General features: G+C 45.3%; 1 protein-coding gene across 7 annotated transcripts in view; it reads right to left on the bottom strand.

Moving 5' to 3' along the window:
• The window catches only part of TRUB2 (TruB pseudouridine synthase family member 2), a 59,831-nt gene that overhangs the window by 27,917 nt on the left and 4,850 nt on the right, over window positions 1–27,064 (bottom strand). For 3 of the 7 annotated variants that reach the window (XM_078642055.1, XM_078642057.1, XM_078642060.1), the window contains exons 3-9: window positions 25,245–25,394; window positions 15,268–15,342; window positions 14,946–15,007; window positions 14,625–14,706; window positions 7,284–7,356; window positions 5,932–6,068; window positions 1,860–2,776 (exon numbers count right to left, since the gene is read on the bottom strand). In XM_078642055.1, the coding sequence (XP_078498181.1) occupies window positions 2,466–2,776; window positions 5,932–6,068; window positions 7,284–7,356; window positions 14,625–14,706; window positions 14,946–15,007; window positions 15,268–15,342; window positions 25,245–25,394 (890 nt within the window). In that variant the 3' untranslated portion in view covers window positions 1,860–2,465. Of the gene's footprint in view, window positions 1–1,859; window positions 2,777–5,931; window positions 6,069–7,283; window positions 7,357–14,624; window positions 14,707–14,945; window positions 15,008–15,267; window positions 15,343–25,244; window positions 25,395–27,064 lie in introns of those variants that run through there. The other 4 variants (XM_078642056.1, XM_078642058.1, XM_078642061.1 and 1 more) reach the window with 2 other exon arrangements.

The raw sequence follows: 27,064 nt of genomic DNA, 5'->3' as shown, positions 1-27,064 counted from the left end.
GTTCGCGGCTGGAAAACAGCCGTAAAAGCAGAGTTTGCGCCAAACCAGGTACGGAACGGCCCCCCCAAGTACGGTGCGTACCCCCCCATGATCGCAGGGGTGCGCACCGTACCCCATGACTGCAGGTGCGTACCCCTGCGATCATGGGGTGTACGGACCGTACGGTGTGTATGTGTTTGTGTGCTTTTCCGTACGACTCGCCCTTACCTGACGTGGACCGTACGAATCGTGTCCTCATACCCCGGTCCGTATCGTACTTGTCGGGTCGTACGGCATGTGTATGAGTCGTACGGCATGTGTACGAGTCGTACGGCATGTGTACGAGTCGTACGGCATGTGTACGTTTCACGGTTTCAGCCTTGCAATACGTACGGATTGCGACGATTCGGATGGATTCACAGAATACGGATCGTACTACGTGACACGGACGGACGGGTACGATTCGTACGGAGAGAGCTCCGGATACAAATCGTACGGATGTTTTTTTCCCCCGAATCGGAATCGACCCCTATGTATCCAATACTAAAGAAATATTAAAGGAAAAGAACCTACAATGAAATGCAAGGTGGCAACTAAAAAACGGACTGCAAGAGATGGTTCCGGAAAAAAATGAAAAAATATATGTGTTCTCTGTCCTTACCGGACTCCTAACAAATTCGAGTCATCTCTTCTAAAAAATTAATAAAGTAGCCACAAGCTGAACGTTAGATGTAAAACAGTGTTAAACGGGTCTTAGATAGAAGGCAGAGGTGACAAACCGGTCGGTTCCACGGCATGTGTACTTATTTTTTTTACTTCAATCCAGTAAGGCGTCCAACAGCACTGTTTGATCCGCGCCAGGAGTTTATCTGAACGCCTGAAGTAAATAGATTTGGCAATATGCACGGATATCAAGTCACGTGCAACGGTAGCTCAAAAGGATCCGCGATCTTAGTGTTACCAAAACTAGTGTAACAACTAATCGATAGCAACAGACAGACCAAACTGACGCTTAACTAAGAAAACTTAATCTATAGTAAATGCTTCTTGTTATGTACAATATATGTTATAAGAATGGTCAAAGTACTTCACAAATGGTAGTGGGGACCATTTTGAAATGGGAGCCCCAATACTGTTAGTACATGCCTCGAACAAACCATTAGTATTGTGTTTTTGTCTTTATTAACTAGAGCATACTGATCAACCATAGGTGAATTATTCAGAGCACCAACAAGAACTACAACATTCAAATAGGGAAACATTCTACACTTAGTGGCAATCATCTATGTATGGTATAAACAAAGATGCCAAAAGAAAGCAAGAAGACATAAAACGGTCATTTGAAGTAACCTTAGATACAGTACATTCATCAAGTCTTATAATGACTCCTCAACAACGCCACACTCCAAAAACGTTACAGGGTGGCTAGTGTCTGCCATTCAACATATTGAGTGAGTCCTTTCTCCACAGTTTTGGCTAACCAGATCCACTTGTACTCTTTTATTGTGAGCAGGCGGTTAATAATTCCTCAAGGGCTATATTGTGTATAAAATAGTTTAATGATAAGCACAAGTATTGGCGCGGAGGATGCTACTGTTATGCCCTTATAGTCTCCATCAGAAGCAGGATTTGCCCTTTGCCAAATGATTTTGTGCGTTTGTGACGGGGGCATGTTACATGATTTCTTAAGAGCCCCATGCCAGCTATTTTCCTGTACCCATCTTTTTGCATGTCAACAGGGGTCTTTAATTTCTCCTAATGCTTATCTCTTTCCCAGAACGACACATCAGTTGAGATTTCTACCAAAACAAAATTAATCTATGTCACGGCCCCTCAGAGAATAATACAAGCATGCAGCGTAAAAATATAATACACTAAGCTGCTGTGAGGATACGTTTTATTTTGAAGGAAATCCAGAATAAAGACAGTCAAGAATATGATACAAAAAATAAGCATGGGCTACCTTTATATGGTTCATAATCTAACCCTGCCATGGGCAAACATGTTTTATTATCTTTCCACTGTAAAACTGCCTGAACCCACACAACAATTTCACTAGAATCAATAGGTTTTTCCTGTTGGCTTTAACTGGTGACAAGCCTGTTTTTTATACAGGCCGTCTTTTTCCAATAAAATATTTTTATTGGAAGACCTCTGATATGTCTGTATACGAACAGCTACGGTGCTTGCCACGTCAGTATCTCAAAAATGCCTGTCTGTTTTTATAGCAAGCATTAGTTTTCTCCTGTGCAGGGACAATGTCTCAAACTGTTGAAACAGTACTAGACACACTGTACACAGACCGGCTGCATGGCAGCAAATATACTAGCATCACATCATGGAGCCAGCCATTAGCACAGAATTAAAGAGCATCTTCTCCCTCTTTGACCAGAGAACTCTAAATACGTACCATCTTATGGATACACTGTCAAACAAGGTAAGATCTGAGCACGTTTTAAGCAGGTCTCCCATGCTCCCAGTGGCTCTTAAAGAGAATCCGCTCCTTCAATAGTACTCTTTAACTGTCCCCAACCTTCACCACCACCACTGCTGTCAATTACTCTATCCAGCAGGTCCAGCTTTTGAAGTTCCATTTCTACTCGCGGCCTGGAGTCCTCTATCGCTTTTAGGATGTTATCAAGGTTCCAATGAGTCCTCAAGAGAGCATCGTCCAGCCCAAAGAAACTGTCTCTTGTCCGACGAACATGGGTACAAACTGCAGAGGACTTTAACTCCAGACCAATCTCATGTACCACCTTGCGCAGGTACTGCTGGGTTTCGTTCAAACACTGGACCTCTGTATAGAGAAAATATCAGGAAACGGATCAACTTTCAAAGCAAACCCTGAACATGTGATTGTATTCTACCAATACATTTAAAGGGGGGGAGCCTTCATCTTTTATAGGTTGACAAAATGTACTGCAGCATGGTATGAGACCTTTACTTCGAAGTCTTTACACTCTAGGTAATTATTCAGTCTTTAACTTGATATGTATTTACTCGGGTACATAACTTTTTTTGCTATGTAGGAGACCTAACATGGCTTTCATACGATGTTGGTCAGCAACCGACACCATTTTGGGGAAGGAACCCCATAGGTCGGCGGTTTCGACCGTGCAAGTACGACGCACATGGTGTGGTTGCAAACTTCCATTTTTCAATGCGAGCTTGTGTGGCGGATTAAAACAGCCTGTAGCACAAGCTCCCATTGAAAAATACGTTTTTAAACAACAGTTGGAACTGCGTTAGATTCCCAGGCCGGTTTAAACTTCGACTGCCATCATCATAATACAGCAGTCAGACTTTAAACCTACCATGTCGGTCAAAGGCTTTCCGACCCAAATCTTATTCAGGCCCTAAAAGTGCAAATATGGGCTGTGGAAGGGGGCGGCGAAAAAATAAGTTTCCTGTTTTAGCTCCGATAGGAAATACTGCAGAGCTACAACAAAAACAGCTAAACAGATTTTCACCAAACTTGGCATGCAAGTAGGAATTTACACAGAACATGTATAGAACTTTCATGATGAAAGTTCTATACACGTGGCACCGGAGGCTAGGGGAAAATGTTGGCAGAGTTGCGGTAAAGGGGGATGCTTACACTCATCATCTGGTCATGCCCTTAAATACAACCATTTAGGGAGAAAGTGCATCTCACAATTGAAGAAATCACAGGCTCTGGCTTAGCAAGCTGCCTGTTGTAGCGAAGAAAGCAATCCACAAGATTCAAATCCAGTTGATGAGCCCATCATCAAACTACTTCCATCACTGTAGTTCCGTTACTGAATGGGGTTAGTAAATGGCCAACCCGGCAACGAGAACCGCAGAACATGGAACGCCATTTGTCGGATGACAGACATTCATAAAATGCAACATCATAACAAAGCACTCGCTAAAGCACGATTCTGAACAGCAGGTGCGTACTGTTAGCATATAACACTGCCCCAAATGATAATCCTGGGCAGACCATAGACTGAAATATTCCCTCTATAGAGGGAAAGGTACGATTTATCATTCACCTGCTCCTAGCAGAGAAACAGACTTCTGGATCTGTGGGAACAAACAACAGCACCCACTGAAAATTAATGGATGAACTGAGTGTGCTGGGGGATAGACAAACTGTTAAGATAAGCTAAGGGGGAGTCATTTTTAGAAAACAGCAGAGTCCACTGTTGGATTCGTTTATCAGAGACTTTAAAAAAATTCATTATAAAGCGATCCATGAACAAACCCCCTCTTAATATACCACTGATGAACTGGCCAGCAACCACAATATGTGCCTTATAGCATTGTAAATGCAAACGTGGAAGGATGGGTGGCCTGGGGTGGGTGAGGAGATACAATGAGGGCTGGTCAGGGTAGGGGAAGAAGGGACAGAGGGGGAATGGCTCTTCCCTTCGCATAGTTCTTGCTGTTGTTAAAAACATCTAGGCTAAGTTAAAGACTGTGGCCAGTGGTGTGAGAATAAACTGGACATCTATAATTAATAGATGGGTTTCATGACACACCCACATCCTGTGCCCTGTTCTGCAAGAGCCCTCCAACAGCAACTAATTGAGCAAGAAGCCATCTGGGACACACTCCAAATGGCATCTTTAAATTTCTTTAACTATATTCTGGAAGGTGATGCCTTTGGTGTATCCCATTTACCTTTACTTGGAAGCTCCTCTGCAGACCGGGGTACAGAAAAGACGGGGACTGAGGCAGCATCTTTGTCAGTCTTCCCTGAACTGAACATCAGAACCAATGATAAGAGACAAGGCTGTGCCAGAAGTAGCACGGGAGAATGTCCTGTGCGTGAAGAACCTACGTCAGTTCAGCCGAGGAACCAGATGCAGCAACCGAGTGTATTACTTTAAGAATCTATGATCAACTGTGACTGATGAGGCGCGGGGGATGCCGCCACATCAAAGCCCAAACAGCCAATGTGCCTCCACACCTGTGGAAGTCTGAGGGTTATATCAAACTCCCTGCCCCTCCACAACTACTGCAGTATTCCTATCTGGGAGCAATGACAACCCAAACAGGGGGCAAGAGTTCACCACTGCACCATACCCTAATCTTCAAGTGACACTGATCCCTGGACTCAGAAAGGAGGATACACAAAGACTTCCTCCAGACGGTGCCCAAACTACGAGGACTACCCATTGAGGTGGTAGTACAAAATGAACGTAAGCATGTCGTAGCAACAGTCCAAATAAGCAATCTGAGCTATGTAACCCTGCTTCCATATCCCAACACTGCACTTTGGTTGAAGGCGTTGGATTGTCCATTGCAACTGTATTTTTATAGTGAATGTAAGGAGGCTCTCCTAAGTCACACAAACCCATCATAGAATGACTGCAATACATACTTATGAATAAAGAAAACTATAGATGACTTTTTAGAGGTACAAAGCATATTTCGTTAATATAAATGCAGTCTTATTTCTTGTACAGAAGTCAACACTGGACAATATCTTCATTATGTAATTTATGTTGCATACTTATGCCAGCAGAACAATGCATTCTTCCGAACACCACCCTCCAAAGTAAAGCCTCAACTGTTCGACCCTGCTACCCTTCAGAGGGCAAATAAGAGATACCAGGTAATTCGGTGAGCTCACTGTAGTACCTGGATCCAGTCATTCTAAGGGCAACAGCAATATTTGTCACAGATTGCCTAATTGCCCTAGCCTCACAAACTGAGAATAAGCCAGAGACCCTTGGTTTTATCTATAAAGTTCCAAATGAATGCTCTAACAGGAGGGTAGTTAAGGACCAACAAGAAGCTTAATGGCTTTTAAAATTGCAGTAAGCTTCGTTTTTTAAATAATGTTAACTATCGATGGGTCTATTGTAAATGGCTCACAGACAGCAAAAACAAGTTAATCAATAGCTAAAAAAAGTCTATTCTAGAATGGGAATAATACATTTTTGTGAAATACATAAACAGAGTTCTAGAGAAGAAGCATACTTAGTGTGAATTCAGGAGGATCAAAATGCAGGCATCGGAGTCCAGTGATTATGGGAGGAGATTTGTCCAGTGGACGTAGCAATCCTTCGACGGCCAGCTCATAGGCTTCCTGGCTCTTCAGGTCAATTCCGGAGTATCTGTAGAAGGATGGCAAGTTAAAATAAGAGAACTATGAATGACCAAGGTGAGAATCCCAAATCATAGAGTATGTTGAAACATTTATTGTACATCAGTTTTAGTCAGGAAATCCTTCCACCTGGTGCAACGTTGTCCAACAACCTTTGGCATAATTGTACAATGCACTCTAACCCTCCCAACAAAACCTTGCTTGCTGTTTGAGCTCCATTGTGCTTATTCACAAAAATAAATTTTTTGCATTCCCAAAACCAATGAATGTTTGTCAAAACTATGACTGTATGTTCCTTCATGTAAAGCTGCCAGCACTAACGATTGCTCATTGAAATGTTACAGCTATATGGTTAGCGAGAGCATACAACTGCACAAAACTTATCCTAACCCCTCCTCGTCCAACAATAAAAAAATAAAATCATAGGAAAGCCACCTTCTGCAGGAAAATGCTTTTTGCCACCTCCAATTCCACAGAGAGGGACAGGGCTAACAAGTGAATTTTCCACTGGAGCTAGTGCCTCCTGCATCCATAAAATCTGCACATTCTCATTCTGTGATTGACTGTCTTTTTTTGAAAATTTGAAAATTTGCTCCAAGAGCCTATAGAAAGTTCCGCCAATGCATGTCTTTCTTCACCTGCAGCATTATTACTATTCCGCTATTGTTCAAGTAATCCACCCAGCTCAGCAGATACAATACAATCCTTCCCTTCAACACTGCTTAGGCATTGCAGCACTGTTTTTCAACACAGGTATGTGAATGAAACCGTAGCCTTCCCAGGAACAAGTTCACCAGTGAGCCATCCGTGTACCTCAACGGGTCTCTGCTACTCTACTTCTTTTTCTTCCATCATCTTAAGAAATTCCAATACTGTGTGCGCCCAACACATCTTCAAATCCAACCAGGTCTTTCATGGTGGATCTACTAAAAACATCGCTCTAGGTTACACATTTCGGAATTCTAGAACTGGGAAACCACGTGGCTATCTAAGCACATTAAATCTATGTCACAGCAAGTTATGTTCTACAAGTGGAACTCTGAAAGCCAGGCAATGAATCTCAAAATGAACCATCAACTCCTACTCTATTTGAAGGCACACAGCCCTACTAATGAAGTTCATCCCCTTGCAACACCACCTGCTATTCTAAAACGTGACCTCATACAAAGCACATCAAGCTAGATTAACAGTATCGATTTTATGGGGAGGCAAATCAGGTACGTACGCAAGCAATGCCTTCTGATGGGTGCCCTGAATTACAGCCAGAATGCGCTCCAATTTGTCTCTGATGATATGATCTGTGAACACAGAATACAAACATTCCAAATTAATCTTTCTATGGCACTCAGGAACACTGGTCAATAATTTACCAAGAACCCAGTAATCCTAGCAAGAAACTAGAACAATGCCATAGTTATTTTGCGAGAATTTAAGAATGTGGTTTGTTTTAGGGTGGCCAACTAATTTTGTGGTGCTTTTCATACAGTACTGAATACTATCAATGTATATGATCTTTGTTGGCTTCATACTATAAATGTAGATGTTCTTTGTTTACTTCTACAGCAATAACGTATACAAATATCAGAGTTTACTTTATAAAATGGTAATACCATATAATCTCTGTCAATTCCAACCACTCCTCTCATCCTTACATACCTCTCTTGCCTAAAATAGATCATTCTGACAGTAGCCTTATTCCTTCCTTTAAGATTAAGTAAAGTTACAAGTTGACTTCACATCGCCGAGGACGTAATATTCCAAGCCTTGGCTTTCTTTTGCAGACCATTGTTTCCAAGCACATCCAGTTTGAATGAACCAAAACTGCAACTCCCGCAACAAATAGACAAATGAAAATCCGTGACTGAAGCACAGCATTCTTGGAGATTAGGGGAACTCTACTAGTCTAATTATCTTGGGGGAATGAGAGGACCAAAGCATGGTCCACGGATACTGCCTCCCAACTGATCAGTGTTAGAAAAACGTATTCTTAGAACAAAAGTCTGTAAATCTGAAGTGGACTGTTAATATCCGAACCATACTTGCGTTCTGAAACAAGACCCTCTACAAGTATTAGTGCATGCCTCATCATTGAGTCTCATGCAGGTCCCTAGAAGCCACAATGAGATTAAAATCCGTTGAGTGTTTATTTTTGTGAGGGAATTTTGAACAAAAATACCTAGAGGCAACTCCAGTAACCCTTTATTTTGGGTGCTACTGGTAAGATTAAAATAGGTTTGTGATAGATGCTTATGGATATAATTTTCCAAGCATCCTTTGTGTCGACATGTTTCAGCGGTCTGATGAAAGGTCTTCCAAGGGACCATCAGGACTAAGTTTGTTGTTTGTTCTATCCCTACCAGTGTGGTGTGTGTTCAGGATAAAGGAAATTCATAACTCAGTGGCTTACTTAGCCAGAACAATACAAACATGTAGTAGTGCCCTGAGCCTAAGATTCATTGGCGTCCTAGGAGTATTGGTAGACAGGCCCAGTAGTCAAGAAGGCCCCAAGGGTCCTATATTGTAATAGTAAAACCACTGTTTTTAGGCTATTTCAATTGGATTAATCCAAAACTGCAACTTTCAGAATGAACAGGCCGTTAAGTGAAAATCCCAGACTGGAGCACTACGTTCTTGGTGAATTGGAGTAGTCTGGTAGTAAACTTAAGCTGAAAGTAAGAGGGAAGAGGTGTGGCGCCACGGCTAGGGCGACTGACTCCGGAATCTGGGGATCACGGTTCGGGCACCAGCGGCAGATTATCCCAGCACCATGTGACTCTGGGCAATAGCTTGCTTAATCTTCCCGACTGCCCCCAGCGCCTAGAGACCCTTACGGGTGATTGTGCGCTTTACAAATGTGGATTATTATTATTATAAGTATATGTAGGACTTTTGAAAACAAAAGGTTTTTTTTTTTTTTAAACCAAAGGTGAAAGGGGTCACTGCTCAACTATGGTTTATCCTGTCAAATTTGAATAGTTTGAATGTATTAATGTGTGCGCATATGCAGAGAGTAATATGATATTTACTACCATTGTTGAATGAGAGAATGGAGCATGACTCGAGTTAAAGCCTTGGGTGAATCATGATGCCCTTCCCTCAATAATGGTACTAAATAGCTTAGTATATTCTGCATATATGGTTTATGCCATGATATTTTTTCATGTCTGTTTTTAACAACAGTTATTTAACTGAAAACCAGGATTCGAGGAGTTAAGTGCGTCTAGTAAGGTAAAATCACCTAGAAAAGGCCTTGTATCTGTTAGGCAAATTCTTTGCCTGCGAAATCTAATTGTTAAATTTCATCCGTGAATAAATTAATTTTCTATCATCAATTTTGCTGCAGTGTGGCATTAAACTTGAAATGGACTGTTGCACTGTTGTATTAAATGTGTTAGTTAATACAGCCTACGGAGTCCACTCTCCTACCATATAGAGGGGCACAGCGTAATTACGCGATGACCATCTCGAAACTGGCTGCAATGAATCCCTTCATGTTTGGTATCAAACATGTTGGAATCATACCCCGTCTCAGTGTTCCCGGTGCAAGTCTTCTAGACCCGGACAGCACAAAATGGTTACTGCCGACCAGAGACACGATTCTGCCCTCCTGCTGCTGAACCAAGCTCGAGCAGGGGAAGGCAGGACAATAGGCATCCTGTCACCGGGATGTGTGACCACCTCCCAGACAGGATTTAGTGTATTAGGACCAGGTGGGTGCGCTTGCTGTCACCACTAAATCTGCATGATGGCCACATTTGGTGCCTTTGTGCATAGTCCAGTTCAAACCAGCTCTGGGAGCCGTTGGCTCCCGCTCTGGCACAAAGCTGGACAAAGGACATGGGAGTAACCTCCCCAATGTCCAGACCCTCCGCTGGGAGGCTCCCCTGAATTGCCCCAACCATTTCCTTGGATACTTTAAGGGCTTACCTGTGGGTGAGTCCCTATATTCATCGTGGGACATGATTAAATTCAGACACCACTGCAACTTCCAAGGTCTGTGGACATCAAAGACACCTGAAGGAATCTCCCCTGAAGTGAAGGAGTCACTTCCCTCATCTACAGGCACTGCAACTAAGCTGACCGGTCTGCTGATCCTGAGCTCCTATGGGCTCCGAAAGGTTCCACAACACAGGTGGTGGTTCTCCACAGCTCTTGAGGCCTGTCCTGCCCTCTCACCAAGTTGGAGGCCAGTAGCCCTCGCGGGAGCCGCAGGAACCGTGCACAGCGTCAATTTGCTGTTGCAAAGGCTTGCTAGCTTCCTTCCAAAAAGATCTTCGGCTCCATGTAGAGCAACCTCGAGCATCTCCAGTGACCAGAATCTTTGGCCACACAGCATCATTTGCATCGTGGCCTGCATCTTTTGGTAAGCTGTTTGAGGTCCACTCGAGACTCCAGTGCCTCCGGCCTGTGGGTCCATTTGAGGGTCACCTTTGCTTCTTTTGGACTCCACTGATTGCTCAGGGCCTGCTCGGACTCCCCTCCTTGTGGTGAGTCCTCTGGACCTTGCAGGTCCCGACATTGCACCTTCGACATTCACATGGGTTGCAGTTGCCAAGGCTTGTTGGTGGTTACGACAGACAACGACCCCTCATCTGATGACATACGACGTGGGACAGCTAATGCACAGCTACTGGTCTTCCTCAGCGTTGCCTGGTCCTCACAGCTGCAGAGTCAAGCCCACCGTCGACGACTGCAACACAGACATTGATGGGCATTCGTCTTCCAGGTCTCCGGGTCACACCTGAGTGACATAGACTCTGTCCCCTCTGTTTGCAGGTACCGCTCAACTAGAATCCACCTTAGGATTCCACTGGACACTTGGACACTTTCTCCTTCTCCAGCAGAAGCACTTTCCTGAAGTCCTCCATTGGGTTCGACTGCGGTTTCCAACACCACTTCACACCTATGCACCTGGCATAGGTAACGTGGGTACTAGGGTATCCATGGGTGGGGTGGCTCTCCAACCTACTGTCTACCACGGGGTTTCTTCAAGGTCCACTGGAAAGGGTCCTTAACCTTATCAATGCTACAGCAATTTTTGCTGGGTGCTGGCTCTCTTTTTTTCCCATTGTTCATGACGAGCTCAGCTCGGCATGAGCACACAAGCAGTGTAGTGCATGACGAGCTGAGCTCGTCATGGAAGGGGTTAATCTTTAAAACTCCAACCGCGACTTACACAGTGATTTGTACGGAGTAACACGGTTGTGTTCCCACACTGCACAAGCTCTCTGTGGGGTTCCTAGTCATTCACCTTGGGTGGTTCCTTGGGCCCGCAGCACTTCTACGTCTTTTCAAAATAGTCTTGACCCAAGTTGTGGTTCTTATACCATTTTCTTAGTATATGGTTTCCCCCCCCCCCCCCGGTCCAATGTGTATTTCGTGCTATTTATTTGATTTCTATGCAAAGTATTGTGTGCATTGTGCATATCTCTGGGTAAGAGGTATCTGTATGTGTTAGAGAGTTTATATAATGAAAACATATTTTTATAAATCCCTTGTGGGATTCTTTTTCACTTAATCTATACACATTAGATTATGTTCTGGTAAAATAAGCTGCTTTACACTCCTTCTGGGCTAAGCCTGAAGGTTGCTCTCCACAGCTACGACTTGGAGAGCTTTCTATGGTTGTCTAAGACCTCTTAACCCCTTGGGTGTGGCCGCGATTCTGCGCGGCACATTCCGATCGCGGGTGCGGTCATGACGGCCGGGAGCAGTCATCAGCACACGAGCACTGTGTGCCATGACGGCTCCCGGCCGTCATCGGCATAGAAGGGGTTAAATCACCATAAGGGTTGTCTGGACTGGTGCAGGGTGTACACTTTCATAAGTGTACATCATATACCAGGCCAGCCTCTCACATTAGCGTTATCAGTTCAAAGCACTCCTTTCCTGCCTAAAATCAGCCCCTTACCACTAATAGTCACAAAGTGCTTAGCCCCTTTGGCAGCCTTACTAATGAGGCATGGTTCTAAAGTGTGCCCATGGATGGATGACTGGCTCATGAAGGCTCCTACGCAAGAAGGGGTGTATGCCTTCACTGCAACCTTCATCAACCTCTTTCATCAGTTAGGTCTTAAACTAGGTTTTCAAAAGTCCAGTATCTGTCCTACAGCAAGACTTAATCTCAGTTCCAAAGAGCACTCTTATGTAAGCAGCTAATCAAAGCATTTCCATTAGCACAGCAGGTTACAAACTTCGAACATTGGTAATTATCTGTAACAGGGTATCTGTCCCAGTCAGGACTTACATGTCTGTTCTGGCCCTAGTGTCATCCTGCATATGGATGGGTTCCCTTCTGTCTGATGTAGATAAGACTTATTCAATAAGAGCTAGACCAGCAAGGCAGCAGTCAACTGGATCTGGCATTCGACATAACTTTTCCCAATAAAGCAATCAGGATGACTATCATTGGCTCGTCGTCATAACTAACCCAGACCGACTTCATTGAGGATGAGTTTTCCCCAAAAACAAAAGAAAAATTCTGCTCCCACTGACAAACCTCTTCTGCCCAATCAAAAGCTTGTATAGAGGAGAATGAATATGTGGGTGAAGTCTAATCCTCTCTCTTAGTACTGCTTCTTAAATCTGTTTTTCTGGTGAGCACATAAAGTATGACCGCTGCACCTTCAAGTCGGACCTAAAATGTTATGTATGAGGTTGGTGAGAGATGATGCAATTCCTTTCTCAGAAGACCATATCTGATAATAAGATTCATTTCTCTTTGAAATTGCAAATTATGAACGATTATTCTATGGCCAATGCACATCTGTTGTGCACTATGAGGACACTGCTGAAAGACAAATGCGGATTTGCTATGTTGAAGAGTTAATTTAAACACTCCGATTTTTTTATGTATATTTTTTATTTTATACAACTGAACAATCAGCACTAAGGAAGTCATACATGAAACATTAACAGAGGTAGAGCTCAAACCGTTACAGATATGGTCCTTATCATTGGAACCACTTCCCCCTCCCTTCCAGTGATCCATTGAAAACCAGTGCATGCCAGTGGCAACTGTCGTCTTGGTGAAGGACCTGTGTCTTGGACCAGGGAACAGCCTCTGGTAAATTAAAGGAGTAATCTTCTGAAACGTTGTGGACCCAAGTCTCTATGTCGGAGTCTCCTGCATTGTGTGTCTGGTGGACTGTGGCGTGTCACTTCCCATATCCAACCCAAAGTGTTTTCTCCAGGGGTCCCAGATCTTGTAAAATTTCCTTGGGCACCCTCTACTACGATATGTGACTTGCTCGGCCGTCATGTACATATCCATCCCCTTCGTCCATTCCTGGATGGACGGCCTGTAAGCCACTCCTCAGTTACTAGCTATGTCCCTTTTGGCCCCCACCAACCCCAAAGAGGCAGAAATCACGTCCACTTCGCTTGGGACCCCAATAACACAAATTTGGGTTCCACCGGCAATGTAACCCCTAGGACCGTTCCCAATAAGCCTGGACCCGCGTCCAGTATGGCCGGAGTATGGGACACGCCCAGATCGTATGGTAAAAATCACCCAAGAGATAAAGCCTTGGTTTACCCGCAGAAAACAAACTTTGCTTCAGTGCCATTCTTTCTGCCATAGAACACGTTTCCTATGATCTGTGCCTCCCAAACTAGCTGCAGATTTGGATTCCACTCGATATGGTCAGGTCACAGACCACGCATGGCCAACAAAATGTTAACTCAAAAGGGCTATTATTTCTGTCAACACCTTGTACAGACCATCTCATGAGCAGACAAGTATGGCCAGTTCAGCTTCATGTGGCATTGCTGCTTAAACTTTTTCTATACCTGTGTTTAGTTTTGTATTTCCTCTGTACAGATACAAACACCCTAACGGCTCAGGATAGAATGTCTTGCATTTACGGGCAATATATGGAAGTTGAAGATGATGTTACCTATAGGACTGATTCTAAATCATTTGCTGTGGAATGAATGTCTTTCTTTCCAGCAGTTGTGTCCATTTCAATTTACAACTTTACCCTTCAAAATGCTCACCCTCACTTGAGCGTTCCTCTAGGGACTTTGGTAAAGACATAATCCTATCCAGAGCTCATAAATGAACTAAACCAAACATGCAGAGGGCTGCACATTGGCTTTCTGATAAGACTGTGTATTTTTAAGGCCAGTAACATCCTATGTCCCTGAAAACTTGCGTACAGCACTGAAAATGTTAAGAAAGCATTGTTCTATTGCTAAACAGATTACTGCAGCGCATTATGCTGGATTGAAGGCACCAGAGTGAGGTATGGTGTATTGCAAATTGATGGAGCACACACGGAAAATAGTTTGAGTAGGGCCAGAGGTTCCTACACGTCAACCCTCAAGTTACTTAGTTTTCTCGACATTGTAGGTTCTGATTGCAACCACTGTCTTGGGCCCTCACCGTTAAACGACCATGTGATTCTGACCGGCATCTATTGTCTACAGCCTCAAGAGGCCCTGCTAGGAGGGGTTTCCTCTTCCCTACAAGGAATGATTATGTATTGGCACAGGAAGGGAATAAGGGAGCTTGAGATACGAGTGAGTGAACATATGTAACCTGGCAAAAAGATGAAGAGCTTACCATAGGTGGTCTTCTCCACAAGGCGGCCAGTATCAGAAAAGTCATCTGTTGCTTTTCCAAATAAGCCACAAACTGTATAATCCTTAGTGAAGAAAATAGTATAAATCAGAAAAGTAGGTAGTGACTGTGCCCAGCATATTGTGAGTACAGTCAAGAGCAGTGGGTTAAAGCTACGCAGGTGTCCTGACAAAGCTACCAAACCACAATAAACTGATCAGGTGTGTCCCACCCACGACATCATATATTTGACACAAACATGTAAAAAAAAAATATTCCCACCAATCCAGGCACAAAAATGTGCAATGTTAAAACACACTGTACCTTGGTAAAATGGGCGTTGTATATGTTGGTCAGCAGCTTGGTCCCATGGCCCAACCCAAGCACTGAAAGACCAAGAAAAGATGAGAAATTAATTCATAAATATGTAGTGCAATTACTCTTTGACCTACCATGCATCTCTCCTCTCACACACACACACACTTCCTAACGTGCAGACATTTTCCACCCACTCTGATAAACCTCCAACTTGCTCCAAAAATCAAATATATTGTCCTAGAACAGGTATACCCGCATATGAAAAGGCAATTACAAGAGAAACACGGGCAAGCCAAAGGATAGGGAAGAAAAAAGTTGTACATCTTACCAAAGACTCCTGAGGATTTGACATCCAGTCGGTGTCCTGCTCCCACTTTCAACTGTGTGTAGTTCGGTCCTTTTACTGTAAAGTGCAACAATGAGATTACATGTAATTGTCAAAGCAGACACCAAACACCATAAGTATATCCATGCTGGTCGGGATCTGGGCTTTGGGTGACATCTTGAGAGAGAGATGCTGATGAGCAGCTAGAAATAGCATTTTACATAGGTGCATGTTGCATGATTTACTGCTGATAAACCCAGATCTCATTTAATTTGGAAAGAATACTTATAAACAGAAGTGATGTACATAATAACATAGCTGGACTTGGGCAGGGAGCACAGCAGGGCCCGGGAAGTGGATGATGGACAGGCATCTATTTTTGAAGGTGTGGAACTTTGGCCATGCCCTTGGTTTATCTGCTAAGGAGATGGTTCTCTCAAGCCACTGCTGTCCTGGCTTAGTTATGGGAAGGTGCAAAAACAGTCCCTCCTGCTCCATTCATGTTTTTGTCATTTTAACGCACATATTGACAGATAGCTTTACACTCGTTTGGAGATGGGGCAGGGAAAAAGAAGTATAAGCAGGACAGGTGACAAAGGGGAAACTTATAAACTGAGATTATCAATACATCCTTTGGCACACCCTATATTTGTAGATGCTACATACGTACAGAGTGACACTAACAAAGGTACCACATCTCTCAATGTATCCAAGAACTACTCGCATGCAATTAGGGAGAATCGAAGGGTCCAGTCATGCACACCAGATTGAATCGCTCTCAGAGTAGGGGGGACGGCAATAACGCTACAGTGAAGCATGTAAAAAGACAAATACCCTAAAGACTAGTAATCATCCGTCACCGATAGTCGCAGCACAGCCTGGTCATGCGAATGGAAGTGATCCATGATGAAAGGAGTACTGCTTTGAGGGCATCCCTATATCCCAAAAGACTCTTGACAAGTTGTTGGTGAATGTCAGACAAAAACAAGAGCAGAAGCCATCAGGGTACTTGAGGCACAAGTCCCCTGCAGAGGGACACCCACTAAATTGGTCAGAATGACAAAGGTGTAACAGGGTGGCACACTGCTACTGCACCAGAGACTTTGCACGTAAGTGGCTAACTTACTTCTATTCGCAGAAAAGGTTGTCTTTATATCAACAAAAACACTACAGCACTTTCAGGAGTAATAGAAAACTTGGGTCTTTTCACAGCCAGCTAACATTTTGTGTGATAAGGTGTATGAAAGAATATGAATTATAAACTAGACTTCATAGAAGAAGTCGACTTTTCATTTTGCATTGGAAGCCATTTAAACCAGTCAAATCAGAAACTATTTTAAGATAGATCAAAGGTGTAGCGAATGAGGGAAACAATTTAAAAGGCATGCCATTACAACCCAAGTCGTTACAACGGCTTGCTGTAGAGGGCATAAGGTGTTGGATGTTCTTTACTTTCAATCCAACACCTTCCCTACTGTTGCACACACTGGAGTTGGCATAGTAAATTATACTTTTCCAAACTCCAGTGCCCCCCCCCTAGAGTTAGTCGTCGTAACGACTTGCTTTGTAATGACATTCGATGTAACAATGCGTCGTCGTAACGACTTGCGTTGTAATGGCATGCGTAGAAAACACCTGCGTTGTAACGAGTGCTATTTGCGAATGAGGATGGCATAGATATAGTTGTGTTTGGAGCTCATTCTGTTCATGATGTAGTAGCTTTGACAGCTTCTGTCATTGGTGGAAGGTTGAATGATCTATTGCAATCAACATTGAAATTAGAAAACTTGTTAAATGTTACCTCTGCAACATTTTATCTTAAATCTATTTAGAGAACAGCGAATTTAGTTGTGCAAGAGTTATGAACTTGCACATAAAGAGCCTTGGGTCTTAACACAACATTGCGATTTTAAAAACATGTTATTATAAATATCAGGATTTCATTGAAGACACGGTGGCTTGGATTATTTCACCCGGTTTTACCAAGCCTTATTTTGAAAGGGCATGTTAAGGTGTGAGTTTATTGATATGCACTTTGTTCAATAAAGATACTGAAAGGTGAGGATATAGCAATGAAAGTAAATTTGTGCTGCAGAACGTTTTCTGTTCTTTATCTTCTGATGCAGGATAGCTTCAAAAACATTTGTCAGGTTAAGGGGGAAAGATTATTGGAGGACAGCAGGCGTTTGGTGGATAGTACGATTTAACGTCCGAAAGACGCGAAGCAACAGTAAACAAATAGACATCACTGCTACAAACCATGTAAAAAAGAGGGGCGTAGTTTCAGAGAGACATGTATCAGATTAAATTTTTCAATTGCTATGGCAATGGAGTTGCTGTTGAAGGTTAGATATTGCACAAAATCTAAGATTATGTGGGACCTGTTCACAGATTGCATTTTGTAGTAATTTAGTAGTAGTACAACAGTATTACAAAATGCTATTCACAAACCTACAAGTGTAAATCTCCACCTCCCTTATCTTTCCTATGGAGATCCTCACACATGTAAGTTTATTACTGAATAGTAAATGTACAAGGGACCATGGGAGTGACTGAAAAAGAGGTATACTTATTACTCCGTGGGAGGGTGTTATGAAAGAGTAAGGACAGGTTTACAAAGGTTTTTTGTGGGTGCGGGTTACGAAGTGACATGATCCACCCACAAAAGCTCACTGCTATTAACAAAACACTTTTACAGTTTCCAGCGCCACAAAGGAACCCAAAACACTGGTAAATTACTCTTGGTCAGAGTTGGAGTAAGTCCAGCATCACACATGGTCAACCATTGGTACTGCAATACCCACCATAAAAAAATAATTGAGGTAGGGACCTAAATAAAACCTCATAGGAAATACTGTTATGAAGCTATTTAAAAGCGTTAACAAATTAATTATTTAATGCTAAAAATATATACAAATAAATCATTTAATTATAAAATAGGTTATCCTTTTTACATTTCTGAATTAATGCAACTAATTTGTATAAAATATAATGTAATAATTATTTCTATACATCAGTTAGAATAATTATTAATTAATAAAAATAATTAATGCTTTAGGTGCGAATTTATCTTTTAAATTAAACTTCAGAAAAAGTATTTCTTTCATATAATACAGTTAAACTAAATATTTAATTCAGAAGTTAACTTTTTTTGGTTCTACATATGAAAGAAAATATATAAAATACATTTACATTAAATGTTTAACAGTGCAACAAATTCCACACAAAAATGCCCATCCTGTCCTATCTTCACAGAATTTTTTTTTAACTCTGCTCCAGCAAAAAGAACATATTAATTCCTTTGGTAACACTCTTGCTGGTAGATACTCTATTTACCTGCAGATGATTCTTCATCTTTAAAATAGTCCAAGGCACCAGGCTGGATCTAGAGAACTCTGTGCATCACCAGGTGGTACACTACACCTATGTGGTGACAGAGTACTGCCCCACAAGTGACAGGGGTGCATATAGCACCACTCTGCGTGCTGATGTCAGTTTCTTAATCTTTATCATTCCGTGTATCAGACATCAATCAAGGCATTTATAGAGCGCACTACTCACCCGGAGGGTCTCAAGGTGCTGGGGGGGGGGGGGGGGGGGGTGCCGCTACTGCTCGAACAGCCAGGTCTTGAGCTTCTTCCTGAAGGAGAGGTGGTCTTGGGTCAGGCGAAGGTCGGGAGGGAGGGTGTTCCAGGTCTTGGCGGCCAGGTAGGAGAAGGACCTTCCTCCTGTTGTCGCTCTTCGGATGCGGGGGACGGCGGCGAGGGCGTGGTTGGTCGATCGGAGGTGGCGTTTGGGAGCGTAGAAGTTGAGGCGGTTGTTGAGGTAGCTCGGGCCATGGTCGTGTAGGGCTTTGTGTGCGTGGGTGAGGAGACGGAAGGTGATTCTCTTGTTGACGGGGAGCCAGTGCAGGTCTCTCAGATGTCCGGAGATGTGGCTGCGTCGGGGGATGTCGAGGATGAGTCTGGCTGAGGCGTTCTGGATCCGCTGGAGTCTCTTCTGGAGCTTGGCGGTGGTTCCGGCGTAGAGGGCGTTGCCGTAGTCCAGTCGGCTGGTGACGAGGGCCTGGGTGACCGTCTTCCTGGTCTTGGTGGGGATCCACCGGAAGATCTTCCGTAGCATGCGCAGGATGTTGAAACAGGACGCGGAGACGGCGTTGACTTGTCTGGTCATGGAGAGGGAGGAGTCCAGGAAGAAGCCCAGGTTGCGTGCGTGGTCTGTCGGTTTGGGTGCGGTGCCCAGGGCGGGGGGCCACCAGGAGTCGTCCCAGGCGGAGGGCGAGGAGCCTAGGAGGAGGACTTCCGTCTTGTCTGAGTTCAGTTTCAGGCGGCTGGTCGTCATCCACTCGGCTACGTCTTTCATCCCTTCGTGGAGGTTGGTTCTGGCGGCGGCGGGGTCGTTGGTCAGGGAGAGGATCAGCTGGGTGTCGTCGGCGTAGGAGATGATGTTGAGGTTGTGTTGGCGTGCGATGGCCGCAAGGGGGCTCATGTAGACGTTGAAGAGGGTGGGGCTGAGCGAGGAGCCCTGAGGAACGCCGCAGATGACTTCCGTGGCTGCAGATCTGAACGGTGGCAGGCGTACTCTCTGTGTCCTTCCAGCGAGGAAGGAGATGATCCACTCCAGAGCCTTTTCCTGGATTCCGATGTTGCTGAGGCGCTGCACTAGGGTGCGGTGGCAAACAGTGTCGAACGCCGCGGAGAGGTCTAGGAGGATGAGGGCTGCTGTTTCGCCGTTGTCCAGCAGGGCTCGGATGTCATCGGTGGCAGCGATGAGGGCGGTCTCGGTGCTGTGGTTGGCTCGGAAGCCAGACTGTGAGGGGTCGAGGGATCCATTTGTCTCGAGGAAGGCGGCCAGCTGCTTGTTGACGGTCTTCTCGATGACTTTGGCTGGAAACGGGAGGAGCGAGATGGGGCGGTAATTCTTGAGTTCGGTGGGGTCCGCTGTTGGTTTCTTTAGTAGAGCGCTGATTTCGGCGTGCTTCCAGCTCTCAGGGAAGGTGGCGGTGTCGAAGGAGGTGTTGATGATGTCCCGCAGGTGGGGTGCGATGACAGCGTCGGCCTTGTTGAAGACGTGGTGAGGGCAGGGGTCTGTCGGAGATCCGGAGTGGATAGAGTTCATCGTGCAGATGGTGTCTTCTGTGTTGATCTGGGTCCAGGCGCTGAGGGTGGTGGTGGGGGGCGCTGGTGCGGTCGTGGGGAGCGTTGTTTGTGGGCTGAAGCTGTTGTGTATGTCAGCGATCTTGTTGTGGAAGTAGGAGGCGAGGGAGTTGCAGAGGTCTTGCGACGGGGTGATGTTGTTGATTCCGGCGTTGGGGTTGGAGAGCTCTTTCACGATGTTGAAGAGTTCCTTGCAGTTGTGTGCGTTGTTGTCCAGCCGGTCCTTGAATGCTGATTTCTTGGTGGCGTGGATCAGTTGATGGTGCTTCCGGGTGGCGAGCTTGAGGGTGGTCATGTTGTCCGGTGTTGGCTCCCTTCTCCAGGCTTTCTCGAGGGCTCGGCAGTTCTTCTTGGAGCTCTTGAGTTCATCGGTGAACCATGGGGCCTTCTTGCTGCCGGGTCTGCTAGGCGGGGTCCTCAGTGGGGCGAGGTCGTCTGCGCAGTTGCTGATCCACTTCGTGAGGTTGTCGGCGGCCTGGCTGGGGTTCGCTGAGCTGGCGGGAGGGTGTTGGCTCAAGGAAGTGGCGAGCTGGTTTGCTGTGATCTTGTTCCCGTTTCTTCGAGCAACCTGTTGCTGGTGGTGGTGGATCGTGGATCTTCTGAAGGTGAAGTGGACGCAGCTGTGGTCCGTCCAGTGGAGTCCGGTGGCGTGGCTGAAGATGATGTCCTTGCTGGAAGAGAAGACAGCGTCGAGTGTGTGTCCGGCGAGGTGGGTGGGGGTGGTCACCAGCTGCTTGAGTCCGAGGATGGCGAGGTTGTCAAGCAGGGTGGTGGTGTTGCGGTCGTTGTTGTTCTCCAGGTGGAAGTTGATGTCCCCCAGGAGGATGAAGTCAGCGGAGGGGAGGGCGTGCGGGCTGATGAAGTCGGCGATGTCTTCGCTGAATTGTGTGCGTGGTCCCGGGGGTCAGTAGATGAGGGTGCCTCTGAGGGTGGTTTTGGGGTCCGTGTGGATCTGGAAGTGCAGGTGTTCGGCGGTTGTCAGGGTGTCGTCGGTGTTGGTCGCGATGCGGATGGTGTCTCTGTAGATGATGGCGATGCCTCCTCCAGTCTGGTTGCCGCGGTCTCTTCGGGTGATCTTGTAGCCCTCTGGGATGGCGATGGCGATGTCGGGCGCTGAGGAGTCGTTCATCCAGGTTTCCGTGAGGAAGGCGACGTCAGGAGCTGTGGTGTCGAGGAGGTTCCAGAGTTCGATGGCGTGTCTGTGGACGGAGCGGGTGTTGAGTAGGATGCACTTGAGGTGGTTGCTGCTGGTGTTCGGCTTGGCGGGCGCTGGTGCGGGGCAGGTCCGGATGCAGGTGAACTTGCAGGCGTGGCAGCTGAAGGGTCCGTGGGTTCGTCTCAGGGTGGCTCGGTAGCATCCCGGGATTCGGCCGGTGTTAAGTGCGTTGAGGGTGGCGGCGGCGTACGTCCGGCGGGGGCCAGGGGTCTTGGCCCTGGGCGCGGTCCAGGCGCAGACGGGCTTACCTTTGGCGCACCTTCGGCGCTCAGTCGGTGCTCCCGCTGCGCGGTCGCTCTGGGGGCGTCATAAAAAGGGAGCCGGTCGGGAGGGTCTGCGGGAGGGCGGGAGCCAATCGGCTGGCGGGGGGGCGGGGCCGCGGGCTAGGGTGGCGGGAAAATTTGGCGCGGCCTCCGCGGGCCTCGGGTGGCTGGAAAATCTGGCGCGGCCTCGGCTGGCTGGGGTGGCGGGAAAATCTGGCGCGGCCTCGGCAGGCCTCGGGTGGCGGGAGGCTGGTGGGCTCGGCGGCCCTCGGGTGGCTGGGGTGGCGGGAGGCTGGAGTGCTCGGCGGCCCTCGGTGGCTGGGGCTGAGCAGGCAGGCACAGGAGCGTGGGGGTGACCAGGCCAGGAGGCGCAGTGGTCATGGAGACATGGAGCACTTTAAACAAATTGCAGGTTACAGTGTACCAAATTCTAACTTGGAACCTTATGATGCTCAGGAGTTTACTCCATAGAAGAATGAGATGGGGGCACCGAGTAATCTGCTATTAGATAGAGTATCCATAAGAAAGAATGCTACTGAAAACAAGTAATTTTTTCCTATGATGTACACTTCAAATCGCAGAATCTAAACCGTTGCAACAGATACCACAGCAGTATCTTAAAGAGTGCAGGATCTGAGGAGTAGACTCAGAATAGAAAGCCTTGTAGGACCAAGCAGGCAAAAATGGCCCTCATAATAGACTGCACTATTTAGGAAATGTTTGTGCGCACTGACACCCACATAACCTGGCAAATGTCCAGAACTGGCCCCTCTCCTCACCAGTGCTGTCATAGCAACCTTTGCTCTGGTGAAATGCCCCAGCAGACCCTCCAGTATGTAGCAGATTTTGATGTAGAGGATAATTCACTTTGATAGGGTCCTCTTTTGCACCAAATCCCCTAGAAAGAGCTGATCATCCACACAATTATCTTTCTTGCAGTCAATTTACAAGCTCAAAGCCCTCCTGGGGGTCAAGCAAATCGAGCATCTCCTTTTCTTTTGAAGGGTGAGGAGGAGCAAAGAATGCTGGTAAGGTGATTGAGTGATGATAAAAAGGGATACCATCTTGGGGAAGTAAACCGCCTAAATACTCAACACCAATTTGGTCCAGAAAACGCAACGTAGTGTAAGCAGGTTGCAGTAGGAGCACCTCTAGTTCGTACATGCAGCATGAAGAGATGATTGCACTGAGTAAAAATGTTTTGAGCATCAGTAGATGTAGTGAGCAGCTGTGCACTGGCTCAAAAAGTTCAAAGCCCACTGGTCTTCAGAAAAACATGTGTTAGACTCTTGATAAACGAATCACAATAGGTAACTTAAAGAGAGGGAGTTGGCCAGGAACACATAAAGGAGCTGACAAATTACCCTTAACTGTACACAATGGAAGGCCTTGATGGGCCAACAACAACACAAACAATATATCGAACGTTTGGCCTGCAACAGATCAAGATGATAGACCCCACAACAGGCCACAAACTTCTCCTAGTGCCTGGAGTAGATGGATCTCTTTGATGGGCATCTGGCGACAAGAAAGACATCTACCATTTCAGGCAGTAAGCCAAAAAGTTCAACTGTTGGTGCTCAATCTTAACATATGGTAATGTAAATTGATATTCAGGTGTAGGACACTCCCCTGTTGCTGAGAGAGGAGGTCCTCCAGAAAGGAAAGCCATATTGTAGTATAAATGCTCAGGAGCTCTAGGTTCCATACACTTTTGTCTCAGTCTGGGGCAATTTAGATGATTGAGGTCCAGTCTGTCCCGATTTTTCTTCAGAACTCGAGGCAGGGGAGGTAGCGGCAAAAGCTCTGTGTAAGAGCTACATGTCCCATTGCAGAAGGAAAGCTTCAGGGTCAGGCGGATCACCCGAAGCTCCAGAACACCGATGTGGAGCTCACTCTTTGCCAGAGACCAGCGGTCTCTGATCTTCTCTTCCCTCAGATGGTCCCTTAACCTAGCTATGATACTTCTGTCACCACCGTGAAGTCTTGGTGGAGAATGGAGAGTATGATGCCGCAGGTCAGGCTGGTGCTGGTCTGCCACCACAAAGCCTTCTCCTATTCAATCTGGATGGAATCGAAGAGGCAGCCTTGTGGCTGAGTCCACTGAAACTGGAGGTTCCGCTGCAAGATACACATGTGCTATCTGACATTCCTGATGTGGAGGTTGCACCAAGAGCCCAAGAAGTTTCAGAACCATTCTCATTAAGACCAATGATAAAGCCTAAAACTTTAGAATCATATCCTTAATGTCCGAGACTCAGAGCGGCCATGGAAAGGCCTTGAGCACCACCATGTCCAGGACAGCCCCTATGTTGATGGAGAACCCCAAGTATATCAAGAGCTTGGACACTGTACTTAGATACAGACTGCAGCATGCCTGCCTTGAGCAGCCAACCACCAAGGTACAGGAATGCATGTATACTTTACGGCCAAAGATGAGGTGGGACCAACGCCTTCACTTTCATGAACACTCAAGGGGTCATGGTAAGACCATGGGGGAACACAGAATCGCATATATTGCCTGTGGGACTGGAGGATAGAAATATGAAAATACACATCCTGCAAGTCAAAGGAAACAATGCTGACTCCAGGGTCAAGAGCAGATAGTAGGAGAACGCCAACCAGTTCTAAATATGGCTCTTGCTCAAGCTTAGAGCATGAGCAGTACTTGCATATTGACTGCAAACTCTTCTTGGGATCAGCGATGTAGAGTTTAGCTTCCACTCTCTGCCCACTTTCCGATACATGATGGCATACTCATTTAAAGATTTCGAGTCATGATAGGAGCCCAAGCACCATACACATAACTTGTGCAGGTCTGTGAGTAACATCAGCCTCCTGCATGTCTTCTTATGGTTTAAATCCTGTTGTTTTTGTGGGAGGCATGTTTCCTGGCACACTGCCCAAAAGGATACTGGAAGTTGTTGAAAACCTGGATCTGCATTGAAGGGCACGGAAAGCAAGGAACTACAGTAAGCATGCCAGCTCCACTCTGTCACTTCCAGGGAGGTACAGTCTCACTGCTGAGCTGTACGGCTCAAAATAATCATGAACACAATCATAGCAAAATAGTTCCCTGAATCCACTTGGAGGATTTTCTAAAGGTAACCAATATCCCCAATAAAAGTAACCATTCAGAATAACCTGTTTTTGCAAGATGTTTGGCCGAATTACAGGATTAGTGCATGCTAATATTTCTGTATATATGTGAGAAGCAAGTGTACTATATTTGTAGATGTCTCTACTTTATTTTTCTCTCTACATTGGGCAATTATCTATGGGTTTCCTGCAAGACCCCCAAAAAAGTGTTTCATGATAAAACCATTTTTAAGTCTATTCATGTACCGTTGCTCATACCAAGGGGGTGATCTGCAAGGACCGGGAGCGTACTGGCTTTCAGTGTTAGTTCTGTACTGCTGCTTTCTTTTCCTTCTCCGCCTTCCAAGAGAAAGCGCACTTGCTTCAGAGGAGCTGGTTGCTTCAGGGTATTCAGGTCTGGGGAAAAATTACACACCATGTTAAAGGGTTTTTTTTCACGTAGTGATGGAAATTACAAAAATTCATGTGTTGGGTGTGCTTGCAATTTTTTCTTCATTGGCTGTAAAGATGTTGAAATCCACATTAACCTAGCAGAAGCAGCAGTCTACCACTTAAAGTCAATTACATTTTATTAGCACAGGTTCCTCACGCTTTCCCCCTTCAGACATTAATTGTAATTTGTTGTTAAATCTAATCAGTTCCGTTTCCTAAATGCATACATTAATTATATCAGACCAAACTGTTTAATTTTTACACATCAAATCACAGCATGCACCAGCTCTGAAGTAATTTTTACAACCAATCTATTTGACAAGCATTAAATATCAAGCATGGTACTTCCATCACATTCCGTTACTCAAACCTATCCACTGGCTCATCCATACCCTGGCCCATCTACTCATTCATTGAAGCCTGTCTACTCTAGTGTAAAAATGGAAAGTTTCGGGAGGGTTCGCATATATCAATTAAGAAACTTGTATGACTTATGTGCTTTTGCAGCTATATGGAACTTCGGTTGTATAATGTGTAATTGATGTAGAATTATCATGCTTACCAAATGATAAGAGCACATTTTCTCAATTGAAAAGTTAACAAAATAATGTCACCATGCTGCAGAATGTCAAATCTCATACACAGTTTTACAGTAATCCATTATACTGATTTTGCAGATGCTACTTTAAAATGATGTGCTGATTTTGCAAAAACTGCAGGCAAGATAGTCTACAAAAAAGCATATGGTGGTGCATATGGGAGAGAAGTAGAGTGGGTGTACAAGCTCAGAACTCAATAATCAACTAAAAGCCACAACTTTAATATCCAGCCCAGTGCTGGTCTTTTGGAAAAATAAGAAAGTACTTATTAATTCCATAAAAGAATTGCATACTTCACAATTCAATCCATTATACAAGTTGATACTCCTGATCACAATTATCTAGTGGGCTCTTGATTCTCTTATCAATGCTACACCCCCAACCCCTCTCCGTGCTACTTCCAACCTGAGTGACCCAGTCAGATCTGTCTCCTAATAAAAGTAGGTAGAAGCATGATTAAGTCTCAGGTGCAGATTATGGTTCCACACAAGTCAAATGTGCAATCAGTTCTATTTTTTCCCTAAATCGTTATTCCTAATTTCATACTGTGCAGGAATTCACTCTTTAGTGTGTCCCACATCCTCCAGCCCGAACTCAGCAGCTTAGAGCCACCTATCGTGGAGGCCAGCGGTGATTAAGTGCAGTTGCAATGGTGGCCACCTAGGAGGTCGGGTGCAGCCCCTAACTTGCCCAAGCACTGCAACCCTAGATGATCTGCTATCTCCTGGCAGTCACAGCCCAACTGGGCCAGTATGCACACATCAAGGAATTGGAGCCTGCGTTGGGCCAATACAGCTAACAAAGTAGATCAAGCCCTGAACCGTGCTGCTACACATGGCTGGTTAAATGCAGCCCACCTTGGGCTGTTGTGTAAATATAAGGAGACAAGCAGTTCACGCTAGAAACTGAATAGTTCAGGTAGGAAGTCAGCTTCTCTAGTAGAAACGATTGACTATAGGTGATGCCTCCTCACCTATAGGAGACTGGCTTTTAGGCAGACACCAGTCCTGGTATTTTGAGAACTTTGAGGAGCAC

Source organism: Lissotriton helveticus, chromosome 5_1 (assembly GCF_964261635.1).
Source record: "Lissotriton helveticus chromosome 5_1, aLisHel1.1, whole genome shotgun sequence".
In the NCBI taxonomy this organism is placed as follows: domain Eukaryota; kingdom Metazoa; phylum Chordata; class Amphibia; order Caudata; family Salamandridae; genus Lissotriton; species Lissotriton helveticus.
The sequence above is the reverse complement of the archived record's forward strand: the minus strand, read 5'-3'. Positions and strand labels throughout refer to the sequence as shown.